At 44.4% G+C, this 19,932-nt stretch overlaps 1 protein-coding gene across 1 annotated transcript in view; it reads right to left on the bottom strand.

Moving 5' to 3' along the window:
• dync1i1a (dynein cytoplasmic 1 intermediate chain 1a) overlaps nt 1-19,437 on the bottom strand; it is a gene marked incomplete at its 3' end in the record, with an annotated part of 23,519 nt that extends 4,082 nt beyond the window's left edge. The window contains exons 1-8 of the mRNA XM_084484874.1: nt 19,353-19,437; nt 18,541-18,678; nt 18,392-18,409; nt 18,031-18,145; nt 15,578-15,665; nt 14,160-14,201; nt 12,753-12,812; nt 12,052-12,167 (exon numbers count right to left, since the gene is read on the bottom strand). Coding sequence (XP_084341000.1) covers nt 12,052-12,167; nt 12,753-12,812; nt 14,160-14,201; nt 15,578-15,665; nt 18,031-18,145; nt 18,392-18,409; nt 18,541-18,648 — 547 coding nt within the window. The 5' untranslated portion in view covers nt 18,649-18,678; nt 19,353-19,437. The remainder of the gene's footprint in view (nt 1-12,051; nt 12,168-12,752; nt 12,813-14,159; nt 14,202-15,577; nt 15,666-18,030; nt 18,146-18,391; nt 18,410-18,540; nt 18,679-19,352) is intronic.
• Between the last annotated feature and the right edge of the window lie 495 nt (nt 19,438-19,932).

Genomic DNA, 19,932 nt, shown 5'->3' on the forward strand with positions numbered 1-19,932 from the left:
GGGGGCATCATGATGAAACCCAGCTTGGGGGCTTCCACTTTTGGGCTTGGCTACACAGACCCTACACACACACACACACACATGCTCGCACGAATCGTTCCCACTGGCCAGGTAGGGCCTATTTAGTCACGGACCATCAGGTCTGTTGACACTCAAGAGAATCAGGGGGTTACACTCAATAAGCACACACACACACACACGCACGTACATACACACACACACATACATGTGTGAAGGTGCGTGCAAATGCGCATATGAGAGAGAGAGAGAGAGAGTGCATATGAGAGAGTGAGAGAGAGAGAGAGAGAGAGAGAGAGAGGGAGAGAAAGAGGCAGAGAGAGAGGGAGAGAGAAAGAGGCAGAGAGAGAGAGGGAAAGAGAAAGAGGCACAGAGAGAGAGAGGGAGAGAGAGAGAGAGAGTCATGCTAACAGCAAGCAACTTTATCTGCGCTGCTAATTACTGGCTCAATGTTGTGACACCAAAATTAGCCCATTGGGGCCTTTATAAACCACTATGAGCGAACGCTAAATAAATGAATTAGCTCAGCTCAAGAGAACATGCTTAATCCAATAATGGGGGTAGAGAGGAGCTTAGAAGGGAGCAGACGTGGGCATCAGATCCACCGCTGAGATCCGTATACGAACCGTGCCTTATCCGCCACGTCTCGGATTACACCGCCCTCGGACGACACGGCTTCTCCGCCCGGAGAGACCGTACCTGATGCTACAACGCTAACGTGCTAACGTGCATGCTGAGTGTGCATACATGTCGTAATCCCTCCAAATCCTTTCCTGCTAACGGCCACATACAGAGAACACACAGGTCAATGCTTTGGAGCGCAGAGGTTTAAATGCGCTCGCGTCGCATGCATTGAATTCCACTGTTACAACAGTGAAACAGCTTGTAATTTCCACTCTAAATTTGGATCTTGAAGTGGTTGAGGATATGGTGCTGGTTTATGCCTGCTTAAAGAAAGGAGAGCCCAGAGTGACAGGGAGATATATAGACGTGTGTGTGTGTGTGTGTGTGCTTGCGCGTGTGTGTGTGTGTGTGTGTATGTGCGTGAGGAATGACATGGCTGAGGGGAGGACGAGACCTTGCTCAGGTTTGTCATCAAGTCTTTTATTGGACCGGAGCCTGGGGCCTGCAGAGATGATGACAACCCCCCCCCTCCCCCACACACACACACACACACATACACACACACACAATCATAGTCGTGGTGTGTCGTAACCTAAAGAGAGGGGAAGATATATCTATATGCGGAGGTGGGAAAGAGAAGAGGGAGGGGGGCTGGGGACTTCCGATTCACATCAACATGTCAGTATGCCCCCTTAATGCCAACTGCCGACACAATGAACACCCCACAACACACACTGAGTGGGAAGGTCTGTGTGTGTGGGAGGCTTGAAAGTCTTGGGTAATGTGGCCATGGCGTGACACACACACACACAGACACACATACACGCAATTCTACACATACACACAGTAATCTGTAGACTCATGCACACACACACACACATCAGACACAGTATTTGACACACACACACACACACACACACACACAGACACACACACACACATACTTGTATAAAAAGCGATACCACATCCACATCTCATTCATCTCTGCCGATGTATGAAATGAGCTGAGGCGTCTGAGGGGGAATTCGGCCTACCTGTAAACAGCCCTCCTCTGTAACCCTATCTCCACTACAGAGCCCTGAGTGAGGAGGAGTCAAAACCACACGCTTTCATGGGCAGAACAGATGATCTATCACAAGGACGAGATGCCAGCCTACGGGACTGGTGATACAGGACAGACAAACCTAACATTTATACATCGCAGATCGGCTTACTTGAGATGAAATGTGTTTGGATTTCAGAATCGGGTTTCTTGGCGTTCTCAAAATCAAACTGATATGAAGCCTCAATGGGTGGAAACAGCACAAAGCGATGAGCCAAAAGCTATTCGGGAAGATAATCCTGCATGGGAAGAGATGATCGTGGCGCATATCCCTGACATTGATGAGCTACGGTATCGTGAAAACCAGTTGTCTCGTGTGTAGAAAGTCCTAACAATAAAAGGCAAACAGAATCCTCTACGAGCTACCTCTCTGGTAGCTGCAAACAGAAAGGCTGCACATATCTAACCACATTTACAACAATAAGGACATGACATGTTTTTTCAATGCATCTTGACTTTTAAAAACAAACAGCTTATTGACTGGTATAATTATGAGGTGATTTTTTAAATTAATTTATATTAATTAGTAACTCTGAACCACATTTACTCACAGTGATCAAAGTGTGTGTGTGTGTGTGTGTGTGCGCGCGTGCGTGTGTGTAGAAATGAGTGCATGCTGTACGTAGGCAGGCATGCATGCCCACACATAATGAATGTGCAATAACCCAGACTATCCAGGGGCATGGGGTAGGCAGTGTGTGTGTGTGTGTGTGTGTGCTTGTGTGTATGTGCTTGTGTGATTGTGTGTGTGTGTATGTATTTGTGTGTGTGTGTGTGTGTGTGTGCATCTCTCTCTGGCACCAGACCAGACCCACATCTTTAAAGCGGGGCCATCATGCACTGCGGAGCCACAGTCTGCGGCCGCCACGAGGGCCTGATTAAAACTCATGACTTCAAACTTTCCAAACTGTCAAAACCCCAGTCAAACAGAGAGAGACAGGACGAGAGAGCGAGAGAGAGAGAGAGAGAGAGAGAGAGAGAGAGAGAGAGAGAGAGAGAGAGAGAATAAATTGTGGAATCATGTTTTTAGGACATTCGGTGGAAGACTCTGTGTCCGTCATGGCAGTAACACATGTGACTCAGTGCATATATATGCATGTGCGTGTGTGTGCATGTTTGTGTGTGTGTTAATACGTGCATGTATTTGCCTCTGTGTGTGTGTGTGTGTGTGTGTGTATCTGTATGCGTGTGTTTTCTGTTGCCCACTTGGAAGCCAAGTTGGTGTTTCATTATATTTTAATGATGGACGTTTACAGCCAAACTGCCCTCCGACAGACTGCTAATAGTATAGACATGCTATAGTGCTACAACAACTCGCCAAATATCCACTGATTGGCAAACACTAAAAATAGACAAAAACATTTCAAAATAAGAACCTAACATTTATGAATGTGTGACTACAAAGTGCTGAAGCAGCTCTTCAACTGACAAAATTGAGTCATTTCAAATTAGATCTCATGAGCTTAACTTCAAAAACATTATTGAGATTAATTGCAAAATTGTTATCTTGAATTACCATAATCTAACTTTAATTTGATACTCACTTCTAATAAAAATCTGCCACTAGGGCTGGCGGGGACAGTGGAGTGGTGGATTGAGGGGGAGGGAGAATTGGGAATTCTCGAGTCTGTGTGCCAAGAGTGCCCCCTGCTGGTGGCATAAGTAACAACGTGTTTATTTTTTATTTCATTTTTTTTCTACAAATTCGAACAGGTATCGGTTTTTAGGAATCATTAATCAATTCTATTTCAGATTATAAATTGTATTATTTCATTACATTTGACTCTGACACTCTTGAATCTAGTCCCAAGTGTGGGATAAGTATATACAAATACTTAATCAGTATTTGTGTGTGTGTGTGTGTGTGTGTGTGTGTGTGTGTGTGTGTGTGTGTGTGTGTGTGTGTGTGTGTGCATGTGTGTGTGTGTGTGTGTGTGTGTGTGTGTGTGTGTGTCTGTGTGTGTGTGGGGGCGTGTGTATGTGTGTGTGTATGTGTGTTTGCGTGTGTGAGTGCGTGTGAATTTTTGTGTGACTATGCATGTGTTTGGATGGGTGGGGTCGACAGGCTGCTTGTTTTTAAAAGTCAGATTCAACTATAAGCAAAAGGACAGCAGGGGAATGGAAACAGAATAATATCGCTAGAAAATACTGCAACGCCTTGATCATATATCAAATGGAAAATATTATGGTAATATTACTGGGTGGCAATATAATAGGAAAGCAATGACAAGACTAAGCTTGTAGAATGTGGTGTGTGTGTGTGTGTGTGTGTGTGTTTCTGTGCGCGTGCAAATGCATCAGGTGTGTATGTGTGCTCCAACGGCTTGGGGGTTTGTGCATCTTATTATACGGTTTTCATGGGCGGGGAAATTGCAATCATCTGTGAGTCACTAGGAATAGCATACGCACCATGGAAAAGAAGACTCTTATTTTGCTCAAATACAGTTTGGCCTTTCTGTGTGGGTTCAACCCCCTCCTGTGTGGCCGTGTAGTTGGGGACGTGAGGTTGTGAATGCATCTGTAGGACAGTGGTGGGCAAAGATAACCCCACCCTGATTCATAGAGAGGGGAGGAACATGAGAACAGGAGATGAGAGATGAGGGCTGATCAATTCAGCCATGAAGGCTGAGCTAAACAGGAAGTCTAGAAAAGTGTGTGTGTGTGTGTGTGTGTGTGTGTGTGTGTGTGTGTGTGTGTGTATGTGTCTTTTTGTTTAGTTGCTTGTGAATTTGTTATGATAGCATCCTCATGAACTGCAAATACAAAACATTACAAAAAATTCTTCCATTATAAATTCACCAGAGGCCACACACACACACACACACACACACACACACACAGTGGTACACACACAAATACACAGACACAGACAGACAGACACACAAGTTGGTCTGCTTGTTCTGTTGTAGCAGCCCTGAAAAAACATCGAAACAAGCACTTCCATATGTGGGCTAACACACACACCCCTCCCTTCAACACACACACACACACACACACACACTCTAGATTTAGACGTTCAGCGAGGCACACATTTGTGTATACAACTATAACCAGCCGCGTGGAAATGTGTTCCTAGCATTTTTTGTCATAAGAAACCACTAAACATGAGAGCAGATGTACTGATATTAATTTCATTTAATCAAATAGTGGAGATGGGGGAATATTTTGCAATGTGCAATGTGCTATGTGCAAAGCACATGTGCAAAGCAAAGCTACATGCAAAGCATATGATCATATAATTATATTTGTATGTATTCACATACCTAATGAGAAAACTAAAGGGAAAAAGCTGGCAAGACAATGCCTTTTTATTTTTCTTATGCACGTAATATCTGCATTGTTGTCGAACAGCACATAAAAAACAGCTCACCATGCTGTCCTGGTGCTTCGGAATAATACTAGTAATAATCACTATAGATCATCTGTCGGCAAACAAGTAGATATGAATGTGTGGACACAAAGACATAAATCATGTTAAAATTATACTCATGAATAAAGAATTAATTAATTAATTTAAAAGAAAAACATTAATTTTCTCATGTTAAAATGATACTCGTGAATAAGGGATTAATTCATCTAAAGGAAAGAAATGTATCATTCTTTCTTTCTTTCTTTATCCTCTATACCAGTATTTCTTCCTCCATTCCTCGTTTCTCGCCCCCTTTTCCATCTTTCCAAAAGCAATCAAAAATATAGAAATTATTAACAATGAATCAATCAATTTTTTGTCGTGTTTTATTTTGTACTTTTTAGCAATCACTTGTCAAATGAAATTAATTATTATTAATAGCGGACGAAAGAATGTCATGAAAAGCAATCAGGGTCATAAAAGCCAGACATGTGGAGTTAGCACCAGGAGGCTGTTCCTTCCAGCCAACCTCAGTTCACATGCAGCGCTACGGCCTGCATAAAAGTGGCTGTGGTTGCTTCAAATCTGTGTGAGTGTGTGTGTGTGTGTGTGCGTGTGCAAATATTAATGTGTATGTGTGTGTGTGTGTGTGTGTGTGTGTGTGTGTGCAGGTGCGAGGGTGCGTGTGCGGGTGCGTGTGTGTGTGTCCGCTAAGCTACTTCAGAAAGACCTTTTTACCTATTAGGAACCATTACCAGTCAGAAGAAAAGCTCGGACTGCAGTAAATGCACCAGGGAGGTGTATCACTACTACTGTATGGTCGCCATGTTCAGAACCAGCAAAGATAATGGGCCAGAACAGACTGGAGAGGGTTCTCACACACAGACCAGAGTGGATCCTCGCACACAAACACCCGTTTGCACAGACACAAGCACAAAGACCACATACACTCTCAATGCACTCTTGACCCGAGACCCTAACAAGGGACTTGCTGAAGTTAAACACACACACACACACACACACACACAAAGGCATACAAGCACACACACACACACAAATAAAGGCTTATTTGTGGTTCATTGGTTACAATTACTGCTGTAATATCATAACTGCTGCACTTAAGTTATCCAGCAACATTAGGCAACGTCTCTGCCCTTTCACTTACATCACTCTCTCTCTCTCTCTCCTTCACTCACTCTCCCTCTTTCTCTACTTCGCCCTCTTTCTCCTTCTCTCCCCCACACTGTCTCTCTTTCTCTATCTCCATCTCCTTACAATTCTCTGGCTCTCCATCCCTCTCCTTTTCTTAATCTTTCCATCGCTCTCTTTTTCAATACATCCATCTCCTCCTCTCTCCGTCGCCATCCCTTTCACATTCTCTCCATCCCTCACCCTTTTTCAATACCGTCTCCCTGCCTTCCTCATTCCCTTGATTTCCCTCCACCTTTTCTCTATCTCCATCTACATCACTTTCCCCCACCCCATCTCCCTCTCATATCACTCTCCCCTTCCCCATCTCCCTCCCTCTCTCTCTCCCTCCCTTTGTGTCTTTGCCCACAGTGGGTCTATTATGGGTCTTTTAAAGCTCAACCGAGCAAAACCAATTTACTCTGGACTGCACAGGGCCCTGGTGCCAACCCACCCACACACACGCGCACGGGCACACACACACACACACACACACACACACACACACAAACACACACACACAAACACATTCTAACTGCCTGGCCTACGTGGACAAAAGCCCACACTTATTATAGCACGTGCACCTTCACAGACATACACAGCCACACATGCACACCGACTGTTCGACAGTCGGCGCTGATAGCCCTGTTCCGATTGGGATCAGGGGAGTTAATGGAGCTGCCTCATGCCCTGCTGCCTGAGCCAGGACATGCCTACTGGCCTGGCCTCGTCTGGTGCTCTGTCCCCCACGTCTCTAAGAGAACCAGGCGAGAGGGGCAGGGGTCAGACTGAGAGAGAGAATGATAGAGGGAGAATGACAGCGAGAGAGAGTGGTAGAGAGAGAGACAGAGAGAGACAGAGAGAGAGAGAGAGAGAGAGAGAGAGAGAGAGACACACACACACACACACACAGAGACAGAGAGAGAGATAATGGGACTCCCTAAATATAAAGGCAAGTATGATGCTGGCACATTTTGGCACATGGCACCATCAGGGAATCCAAAAATGTATTTCTGCCATATTTCTGAATTCCTCCTGGACCATCTGTATGTGGGTCTGCCTGCGGTGACCTACAAAAACAACTGAACAAATCCATGCAATATTAGACAGAAATGCATCACTACATAATTACTATGTAAGATGTTACCACTATATGAGAATGTTTGAGAATAGATTACATATATTAACAAAAAATGGGCAAACATTACCATCTGACCACCATCCTTCCCTTTCCCAAGGGAACTCTATTAGAGGCCAGTGTTTAACCTAACTCAAATCATCCACCGATATGTATACTCACACACACGCACGCGCACACACACTGCGTTTGACCCCAGCACGACAAGTTGGCAGTGCACGTTACACTAGCTCTTATTCTATCCCACCAGCATGTCTTTATGTGTTAAGAGTGTGTCCATTCACTGCCATTATGAGACCTTGTTAATACTCTGGAGCCAACCGTGACTAGTGGAGATAATCCGATTGGCCAACACAATGGACAGTGCTCGGGACAGACATACGGACGGACAGACATTGCTGGGCAGCCAATGGGAAAAGAGGAGCTACAGGGGGGTTGGCTTCCATATTACCGGCACTGATGGAGGAAGTGAGAAGTCATCATATTAAGGGATTATTAAATGAGAGTCACACGCAGGCCTATGGGGGACACACACTCTGGTGTATGTGCTTGTGTGTGTGTGTGTGGGTGTGTGTGTGTGTGTGTGTGTGTGTTTGTGTTTGTGTGTGTGCGTGCATGCGCACGTGTGTGTGTGTGTGTGTGTGTGTGTGTGCGGCATAAACTAGACCAAACAGTTGATGTTGAAGAAAAAACAATTATAATCAATTTTCAATTTGATTCAATAACAAATTATACGTGTACACACACAATACCCCGACACACACACACACACACACACACACAAACACAAAACACACGAAAAAACACACAAGCACACACGCCCCAGCCACACACCCGAGAAAGCGGGCCAGTGTGAGAACTAGCGGTGTCAACGGTTCACCGAAAGGGCGACCCATGAGAGAATCTCTGAGTCACCAGTAAGTTAAAGTGATTAAAGACATCACGGTGGGGACTAGAGTCCTTTCACAGACGCACCGCAAGCTCTGGTATAGGTCATGTAGCAACGCAACAATACACATTGTAACGTCATTCGTAACGGATGGAAACGATGGAGGTGAACTGATCTGGGGTGAGGGTTTTCACGTTATCAGTGGGAACGAGAGATAGGGGCGAGTCGTGGTCAGTCATTAGGGACTTTGTGTTTGAGTAAGGCGCAATTATGTGAAAACCTTCCTTGTGTGTGGCGTGACTCATCTCAAGGATATGGAAATTGTATGATTGCTGTATGTATATTTTTGCTGGTGCTCTGCTTCGCATGGGGTTCAGCGGTATGATGTCTACTGTCATGGGATACGTCTCCGCTGCGCATGCACACACACACACACACACACACAAACACAGACACACACACAAGAATACATACATATGGACACACACACACACACACACACACACACACTCTCCCAAGAATTCTGCGGGCCTCTGCAGACATCTGATCGCCTCTTTTTTTCAATGTTTTTTTCCCCATACGCTAAACTCTCTCACACACCGACCGCCTGGCCGCTTATACATCCTTCTTTATCCCGCCTCGACTCTGTTCCCACAAACGTCCATTTCTAGAACATAATGCAGAAACCACCCCGGAGGCTAATCACACACACACACACACACACACACACACACACACACACACACATACACACACCCACAGTTCTCCAGTGGCTCCTGAGGGCCCCAATAAGACCCCAGAGGAGAAGGACGAATGAAAAGACAGGGAAGAAAATAAGACTAGAAGAAAAACATGGAATGTTGAATGTGATGAGGAGGACGGGGGGGACGGGGACTGGGGGGGGGGGGGGGGGGGTTAAAAATTAGGAAAAAAGACGTTTATTATATGTTTAATATTCAATCGCATAAAACCTTATTTTAAGATAAGTCAACGCTATTTTCTGATTTAAAAAAAACGATAGCGATCTTGCACAAACAAAAATAAAGAAATACAAATGTATTTGAGACATGCCTAAATTAGTTCACGGGGGCATCGGGGCCACAACCTGCTGGTGTCTCACACACACATAAAAGCTCCAGTCACATGGTAGTGATTGACAGATTGTTATCCTTTGACCCAGCCATTGCAAGCTGCTTCTTCAAGCCTGAAAACTGAAACATTTTCTATGTGTGTGTGTGTGTGTGTGTGTGTGTGTGTGTGTGTGTGTGTGTGTGTGTCTGCTAATTAACATGAGGAACCCCCAGACCTGGCCTGAACAAACACAACACACAGCTCAGACAGGTGCTCCAATCAACATCTGAAGAAACACACACCCATACGCGCATATGCACGCACACACACACACACACACACACACACACACACACACACACACACACACACACACAGTCGCACAGTGCAGGAATAGAAAGTTCTCCAGAGGTCAAGGTCACCTCCCAAAAGACCTCCAAAAGACTGCTCTGGCTCACAGATGTTTTATAGCACACACACACACACACACACACACACACATACACACACACACACACACACACACAGACAGACACACACACACACACACACACACACACACTTCAGACTGTAGGATGTGCTTATCAACAAAGAGGGAAGAAAAATATATTTCTATGTGAGGAGTGTGTGCGTCTCTGTGTTTGTGTGTGTGTGCGTGTGTGTGTGTGTGTGTGTGTGTGTGTGTGTGTGTGTGTGTGTGTGTGTGTGTACGTGTGGGCGTGCACGTGTGTTTGTATGTGAGCATGCTTGTGCAAGCAGCCATATCCATGTTATTCTGCAGACAGAAATGCATACCAAAAGTATATAGAGGTGCCCATTGTCATTTGTCCAATCACTGACGAAACAACTTTCATGGACTATAGTGGTGGTCGTCAGCGGGGTGATTTGCCAGAATGCTGCGCTAACCCTAACCATGCGTACCGCTTTGAGAATCACATGGTTTAGCATTTGCATATCTGCTTGATTGAACCTTAACCTCAAATCTGAGGACCTCTTTTGAGGGCAAATGGAAATGTTGGCGTTCATCATTGGCAGAAATTAAGGACATGGGATCTCTCAATCTTCCCTGCACAAGTTTTCTTCTCGCAACGCACAATGAAACAATATATGTAGGAGCAAAGGGGTTAAGGAAAGGCAGAGCCTGGCATCGACACCACTTGGAGTATGGGTTCAATTCCCACTGAATGATGATGATGCACTATTCACAGTATTGTACGACACTTATTTTAAGGCTGGGCCATGTGAGATCCTATCCGGGACTAGCGGGCATTGGAAGGGGGGTTGGCAGGGCATGGAGGAGAGGGAAGGGGAGGAGTGGAGTCCATACCAGACTATGTATGATAATGACAGGAAACAGGAAGCAAAGTCCCCTACCGCAGCCCACCACCCCGACCCACTGCCTTGCGGCTGCCAGCTGGTCTGGGTCAGCGGAAGGGATGGAGAACGCTGGTGCAGGGAGAAGACCTCTGTTTACTGTACTGTGTGTGTGTGTGTGTGTGTGTGTGTGTGTGTGTGTGTGTGTGTGTGTGTGTGTGTGTGTGTGTGCATTCATGTTTGTCTGTGTGTGTTTGTGTGTGTACATTCAGTGCATGAAAATGTAGGTTGGTGAGGCCATTTGTGGATATGTTTACAGGTGCTCCCTTGTATGTAGTGATGGGATGTGGCTGGTCGGGCACTATGCATGTACATCCTTAGTCTCATTCTAACACACACACACACACACACACACACACGCACGCACACACACACACACACACACCAAACGACTCACACACACTCACGGTATTATCTTAAATAGCATGTGGTTCCGTTTATTGGAACAACGGTACGTTTCCAGTAAGTGTCACCCGTCCATGCAGGGCCTCCGCCCCCGTGGCAACCCCCCTACCCCTACCCCTACCCCTACCCCTACCCCCACCCCCACCCCCACCCCCCGAGCAAGGCCGATGGTAAACTGAAGCCCGTCTCCTTGGATCCCCCACTGCCCCCCCGCCCCTCCCACAGCCAACGCCACCGCCTCACCTCTCAGCATATGGATGCATTTAGTCAGGAGAGCGATCAAGCACACACACACACACACACACACACACACACACATATGATTCCCCTCTTTTTTGGCCAAACCCCTCCCCCCCCTGTTGTAGCGTTTGTAGCCCACCCCCGTGCAGAAGGCCATAATAGAATTAGACTCGCTCTAAACTAATCTTTCAAATGTGGTGATACTTTTACTACCGAGTAATATGCGTTAAATCGAGTTTTAAATGTGTTTGGCTTAAGAACTGGAACTCCCAGTGCGCCCAGCGTTGTGTAGCTGGACTAATCAAGTCCTGCAAAGAAAGGATTTGAACTCTGCAGCTGGAAACGACATTAGCATCAGGAACGGAACTGAACGGGTGTACCGTTAAGCAAAGATAACACACTGGATTTTAGACACCCCATCAAACCTGATTTTATGATGTGGAGTCTTGAATCTTTTCTTCCTTTTTCATTCATTCTTTCATTCTCCATCTCTCATTTACACACACACACACACACACACACACACACACACACACACACACAGACCAATACTTTCGTATTGTGTTAAACATGTAGTACCATGTGTGAATGCACACACAACACCCACAGAATTATGTAAACACACACACACACACATTCTCTCTCTCTCTCACCTTCGGAGAGGTGAGCGGTGAGGGGGGTCTGGGTCTCCTTGCAGTAGGAGACCATCTCTTTGGGGAGGAAGTCCACCTGGATGATCTTGGATGGCCCCAGCCGCTGCATTCGACGCCTGTGGAACAGAGACAGGATGTTGTCATGGTGATGCATGTGTGTGTGAGTGTGTGTGTGTCTGTGAATGTGCGGTTATTTTTTTCTTGTGTTAGAACATTGGCTGCCTATTTTGAGTCACAGCCATTCATAGAAAACGATTGAATTGTAATTTAATTTGAATCCAGTTACATTGAATTGGTGTAATTTAAGTCATGTCATTAAGCACCTGCTTCCCTACAGGTTGTGGACATTAGGGATTGAACCCAATACATTTGTGTTTGAGCCACGACACTCTCCTGCCATATACTAAAGCCAAGAGCCTCTGAAGACTGAATTTAGACAGCCAGATGTGATGATTTATGAGCTGCAATATGCAATTTTTCACTATGATATAAATACCTGCACTTTAAATGATTCAAAGAGAGCTCATGTGAGTCGCCGGCTCATATTCTTTCAAATGAATATCTATCAATAATCTTCTCAATGAGGATACCATTCACTCTGTTCTTTGAGCACCGCACCTACTGACGATAACCAGGGGCTCTGTGATTTGTTTTCCTTGGAAGACAAGAGAGGAGACGTGGAAACTAAGACCGAGCCTCACCCGAGTTCAGAGTCTGACTGCAGCTGCAGCACAGAGGGGTCTGTGTCCCACTGCAGTGTCCTGGTGTCACCAGCAGGGGGAGCCAACAGAGAGGGAGAGCATATGACACAGACCGGGTTATTTTATATAGGCACACCTTTGCAACTGACAGAATCGTCCAATGCATGCAAACAATTCAGTAAGTGGTTAATATGGTTGTGTACATTATGCTGTTTGAGGCTGAGGCTGCAATCTAAAATATCCCACATAAAATGCTTCTACTTTCTCATGTAATAGATTCATAAACATCCAGGAACGCAATTATCATCTATATAACATCATTATTGACAGCAAGTAAAAAAGCAGACTTAACCTAGACCTTTAATTTTTTTTTTTCCTCAACACAAAATATGATTTATTATGGTTATTTAATGCAATGTGGGAAAAATAGGACAGTGATGTTGAGGATGTATTTCACATCCAGAACAGGATGATACATTGCATTGAGGATCCATGTATTGAGGAAGCTATGCCAGCTACATCTGGCTGAATCCCAACATATGCACTAATTTAACCGTTTACAGGAAGCTGCAGAAGGCTGCTCATCATACATACATTTGCCATGCAGAAATATTTAAGGGTTATACTGATTAGTTGATTAAAGGTATATATGGGATTAAATTCAATTTAGAGTCATCTAATTTGAAAATGTCTTTGTAAAAGCAATTTTACATTTTCAATATAAATAATAAAATATAGAAACTTATTATAGAAGATTATATTTGATCCAAACGGATCAAAGATTCATATGTGTAAATACAAACACATTACGCATTCATTAATTGTAATGTTTTTAGTATAATTATCTGCATTTGCAACCCTATACTCCAAAGTGTATTGTGTGTGTACATTCTCTAGGCAAGCAAGCGATGCCCAGGCCTGTTGTGGCCAAGCCCCTGGCGGGGGCAGGGAGGTCCCTTCTGCTCCTTTGATGGGGGATAGCAGCTTTTAGAAGCAGTCAACATGCCTGTTATGACTCCACTGTCACACTGTGCCAAAGCACTACTTTATCCTGACAGTTGTCTTTTTTTACCAAAACGCCACCGGTACTTTAGGATGCTGAGTCTGTCAGACTGCCCCTCCCCCCAACCCCCCAACCCCCCCCCACCGTGGACAGAAGCGGTAAAACCGACTTGGACGACAGTGCAGAAGAATCATGCAAGCGTTAAGCGTTGTATAAAGGACATCTGTGGGGCTGTGGGTGTTAAGGGATCGCACGGAACACAGGGCTTCAGACAGGTGGGCCGGGGAGAAGCGGGGCGTTAAGGTGAGCTGACCACGCAGCGGAGAGGTCCTGGGTGGTCGGGCGTTCAGCGTTGAGGGGGTGACACCTCAGCTTTTGGGGGGGATTGAGGTGGAAGATCTTACCTGTCGCTCAGCACTTGAGACTTGTTTCTAGAGAACCCTGACCTAAGAGGGGACATATACAAACAGCACAACACATATCACACACACCCCCACACATACAGACGTACGCACACATACGAGCACAGAGGGGGCCCCAGGGGGAGAGCTCGTATCGGCATGCCACACTCTGGAGGAGGGATTTGGGGATTTAATAAATGAATTCCAGGCATTGTAACTAACTCACCAATTTGTAAAATCCAATTGGTACAAGCTAAAAAATGTAAGAAAGGAATCCATATTCTTCCATTATCAGTCCCTCCCCCGTGTGTTGTGTGGGCCGTACCAGAACTAAAGACACTCGATGGATCCACCACAACGTTGGGGCTTCACTCATACATGGACCTCAACAGTGAGTAGCAACCTGAGCGAACTGGTGAGACATGGATGACCAACTTCAGCTGTGATGTACTGAATTATTTATGTGATATACCGATAAATAAATATAGGCCTAGCATTGGATGGAGTCACCGAACCAACGAAGTATTTAATCCCAAGTAACTGAGTTAGATAAATGTCATGAAAGAGTAGGTGTATTTCAAGGTTTTTTGTTTTTTTGTATTACTTTGTAAGCTGCTGACCAGACAGCATCAATAAACTGTCTTTCTGGGATTAATTCAATGGGTTGTCTGTGGTCATGAAAACATTACGTATATGTTGTGACAATTGACCTAATAGCAACAATTTTAAAAAGAAAAAAAACAGCAGACACCACAACATCAAGTACACTGACACACTCTGATCCTTACCTATATCTGTTGCTCCCAGTGACAGACAAAAAGAAAACATATACAGTATAATCACATAAAACGGTTTCCAATGTGGCCGCAAACTTCATGAAAATGTAACAACAACCGTCAGATGGCGTGAAGCACCTTACAAGTTTAGTGGTGACCTCTTATACAGCATCCAAGGTAAAGGATGAGGAACTATGACCATATATTATGTTTTTTTATACGAGGATAGCTACCTTCTTAACTTGGTTGACAACTCAAGGTAAAAAGGACTGATTGACTTTGTGAAGTGAAGCGTTAAAATCACATGTAACTCAACATTTGCTCAGTTAGGAATAAATATATGAAGCATGGGAAAACTAAATACATTTCTGAAGATTCCCATTTAGAGTTAAAACTGACATTGTGAGTGCCTTTTAAAGTAAGTTAGAAGTTAAAACAAACTTTCTCCCGATAAGGGATAGTACATACTGGAAAATGTCAAGAATACAGAGGAAAATAAGATAAACAATTACGAGGTGTATTAATCTTTCTCACCACCACAAATGATATCCAATTGAATTACTAATTATTCTTAAACAGGGACGCCACTCAGATCCAACCCCTAGGCGGCGCTAACGTGCCGCTGAGGAAACCACCCAGCCTCACCTGCCAGCCGGCCCGCCCTCGGCAGAGTCCTGGCTCCCGGCCTCGCTGGGCGTGCTCACTGATTTGGAGGGGGACACGGGGGTCGGGACTAAATAATGAAAATAACATGTGTCCAGCATTAAAGGCTGCAGCGGATGGACTGGTCACCCCAAGCAGAGGGAGAGGGGGGCGGGTGCCATTAAAATAACACAACATAAGAAAGGGGAGATGTGTTAAAATATAGGTAGAAAAGCGCAATGGTGGATGGGGGAAAAAAAAAAAAGGACAAAAGGTTTAAAACAAATGAAAGAAGGGGGAAAGAGCATCAAATTGTTTTTTTTTTCTAGTTTTTTTTTTTTTGGTCATGGTCATTATTATTTTTGCTCTGTTTGCTTCTTTCAAAAGGATAGTTTTCAAAGTGTTTTCATTATGCATATTAAAACTGCATTGGGTACATCCGTGACCTAATATTAGGTTTAATTGTTGTTTCAATGTGGACCACTACAGAACACTGCTGAGCCTTTCCCAGGGGCTGCTGGGAGTGCCGGGGATCCTGGGAATTGGAGGCAAAAGAGGAAGATCCTGAATCTGTCGGTTAGTTTAGCACAGTAGCGTGTATTCGTTTTGCTTTTCATATCTGGGGACACCATTATAGATTTCCGTCAACGTGAGGAAACAAATGTTGAGGAATGCAAAATTAAAGATGAAATAAGAATAAAATAAACACATCAAATGATATGAAGGATATTAACTTAGATGATTCAATTGCCAATGGACAATGTGCACAACATTTTAGGTTGTGCAACCCATTGTTGCTTGATAATACTTACGGTATACATAATAAATAAAGGCAGAGGTGGAATTTCCAGGTTTAGAAGTAAAACAAAACAAAAATAGTATTTTGATTTACATTTAGCATTTATCTGATACATTTATCAGCCACATTTATCCAAATTGAGTCTGACTTTACCATTTGGATTTGCTAGTTATCAATCCACAACTAATGTACGACTGATAACAATTTGTTGGGAGGGGGGCAGCAAAAACATTGCATACTCTTAAACCAGGAATTGTCCATCACTGATAAAAGTAAAATAAACCCAGGGTCAAAATATATGTTTGAAATGAGAAGTGGAAAATCAAATCATACACAGAAAGGATAAAAAATGCAGATGATTTGAGCCATTTTATACTTTTTGGCATGCAAACATAACTTCAGTATATTCATATCATTTTCAGTAAATTGGGTACATGTTTTATACGAATAAATATATAATAACACCAAATGTACTCAATAATCTTGGTATGCCACTTATACATACAATGCACAGCACAAAATGTGTAAAATCTCCAAAACAATGGGAATATAACTATATATATTATACTATATATACTGTAGGCCAAACAAGAATCTACAACCGCTTACACTGGGGGTATTATATAGTGGTATTGCGTATCAGGCCCAGCAGGCTATAAATAGGGTTTAGTTGTGGAGAATATAAATCTATAAAAGCCATCTTGATCTTATTTCTTAAACCAAAGCTTACGATAGAGCTCATTTGGTTTACAGAGGTTGAATGATACGCGACACAGGTACTGACAAACTGAGAGAATATGCTCATCAGAAACAGCTATGGGGGAATGCAAACACCTTTTTCTAACACACACATGTACACAATAATGGTATTACACAGACATAAAACTTAAAACACGTATTACGGAATGCTCTAAACACTTACAATGGTGTTACATACACTTATAATGGAGTATATAACACTGGTTTTACGATGGTATCTTCTTGTACCCAGGGAGCATCTCTGCTCCACAGTGTTTACTATTGGGACCCAGCGTTGAGACTAGGTGAGGGTTATGTCTGCACGATTACGTCAAAAATAATCATTGGGATTATTTTGCACGATATTCTGATTGCAATTATTCATTGGAATTAATGGATTATCAATTAAATTCATATTCTGTGGGGCCTGCTGTATATAAAAAACTCACAAAACAATAATAAAGCAACTGCTGAGTTGGGACGATTTGTCATTTGATTTGAATGTAAGACTGTACACAATCAGATGTACTTAAATATAATATATTAAATGTGTTTAAATATATCTTTTTATATATATATATATATATATATATTAACATTAACAGCAACATTTCATGATTAGCTAATTAGAGTTGCCAGTTTCGATTAGTATGTATTTAATTGTGCACCCGTAAGGGCGGTGTGGTGAGGAGAGGCCTGGGGGTGTGGTGGGGAGTGGGCTGGGGGTAGGCTGAGGAGCGGTCTGGGGGTAGGCTGAGGAGTGTTCTGGGGGTAGGGTGAGGAGCGGTCTGGGGGTAGGCTGAGGACCGGTCTGGGGGTAGGCTGAGGAGTGTTCTGGGGGTAGGGTGAGGACCGGTCTGGGGGTAGGGTGAGGAGCGGTCTGGGGGTAGGCTGAGGACCGGTCTGGGGGGGTGTTTACCTAGTGGGGGCTCCGGGGAGATGCCGATGCTCTGTAGCAGGGCCTCCGTCTCCCGGCGCTTACGGTCCAGGTCTGAGTCCTGCGGCGCAGCCTCCGCCTTCTGCTGGTTTTCTGACTGTACGGTACAAGCACACACTGTCAGCTTCTCCATGAACAAACACACCCACACATGCACGCACACCACACCCATATGCACAATGGTGCATGCTCACATACACACGTTCCTGCGTGCACACACACACACACACACACTGTATGACTAACACAAACTGACTCTCATCTCCACACAACAGCATAAGCTCATCTACGTGCGTTGATGTGCATGTGAACATGTGTATCTGTGTGTAGAATGAACGCTCACCCGAAGCTGTGCTGCGGCCTGACAAGAGTAAGCACACACACACACACACACACACACACACACACACACCAGGAGGTTACACCAGGCTATATTGGGGATGGTGAGGTGGCTGGGTCGACGTGTGGGTGTTTACACACTTTTCCCCTCACCTCTTTCTTCTTCCTCTCCTCCTCTTTCCTCTTCTTCTCCTCTCTGATCTGGGCTAGGCGCTGCTTCTTGCGCTCCAGCTCTGCTTTGAGGTCGCTCTTGTCCGCCATGGTTTTCCACTGGGCCAGGAAATTAGGTCACTACAAAAAAGACATAATGCTTGTCTAATGTCATTGACAAGACCTGCCTTAACACTAGGTGACCATGTCTAAACACCAGGCACAGTCCAATAGCATGGCATTCCTAATCATTAACCATGAGAACGTGTCTGACGTGCCTGAGGATGTGTTTTCTGCTTTCCGATGTGCAACATGTGCAACGTATTCACAAATGATGGTATAATGAGTCCGAGCAAATGACCCAATGTACATTTGTCCGTTTCCGTTATTAAAATCAGCTGTCAGATTATTCCAAATCCAGCCTCTTTAGATCAATGGCCAGACACAACTTCGGGTCTAGGAATAGACCAGACTCGTGGCAGACACAGTAAAAGTACAAGTTGATACGTGCGTTGACGTGGGTGACGCACTTAAAATCTGAAAATAAAGATAGTTGCACATAAATGCAACGCTTGGCATTAATACTGCCCTACTGTTGCCTTGAGGCGACAAGGCAAGAAAAGTATTCTTAGCTAAACCCCATAATCACCTAAATTATACAGGCTAAACGTCGAATAGCAACATTTAAAGGCGTGCCTGCGTTTCAACCCAGAACAAGAAAGGCATTAGCCTAGTGTAAATATAATCACTGAACAGACAATAACGCCTTTACAACAAGCTAACGTTGTATGGCCGAGTACCTTGTGCGCTCTTACAGATAATGATGTGTCACCGGCGGCCAAAAGATGCTGTCTCACTGTCTCACTGCTGCCCTGCGACCATTCACCACGCCGTCAGCTGACCGACATCGGTTGAAGATCAGCCGAAGCACTGAATGAATCCTCGGCTGGAACCGTTTTTCCTGAATAGGCTAATGAGACATGTTTGGCTTAAGGATTTTGTCACTTGCAGTGTCAAAATAAAACAGGTGCATAGCAAGGCGCATCCAAAAGAGGGCAGGGTGGTGATGGGGAGGAGACGGAGAGAGGAGACAGACTGGCGGCGTCCCGTGTCTAGGAAACGCTGCCCCCTGGTGGTCGTGTGAGGGTGCAGCTGTTACCCGCGCTGACAACAATAATGTAGGCTATCTAATTCAAAATAACGGAAATTTGTTTATTTATTTTATTTATTATTGGGATTATTTAAAAATGCTCCTACTTCTTTGACGTGGTTTTATGGCCCCAATTGACCTGATTGACCAGCAGCAGTTACGTAAACATCATAAACCCCGCCCACAAAATCCAGTTTATCTCTCGCCTCATTGGTTGAATTTAGTGGCCATCTCATCACTTTTTC

This window comes from Micromesistius poutassou (genome assembly GCF_964030765.1).
Source record: "Micromesistius poutassou genome assembly, chromosome: 20".
NCBI classification, from domain to species: domain Eukaryota; kingdom Metazoa; phylum Chordata; class Actinopteri; order Gadiformes; family Gadidae; genus Micromesistius; species Micromesistius poutassou.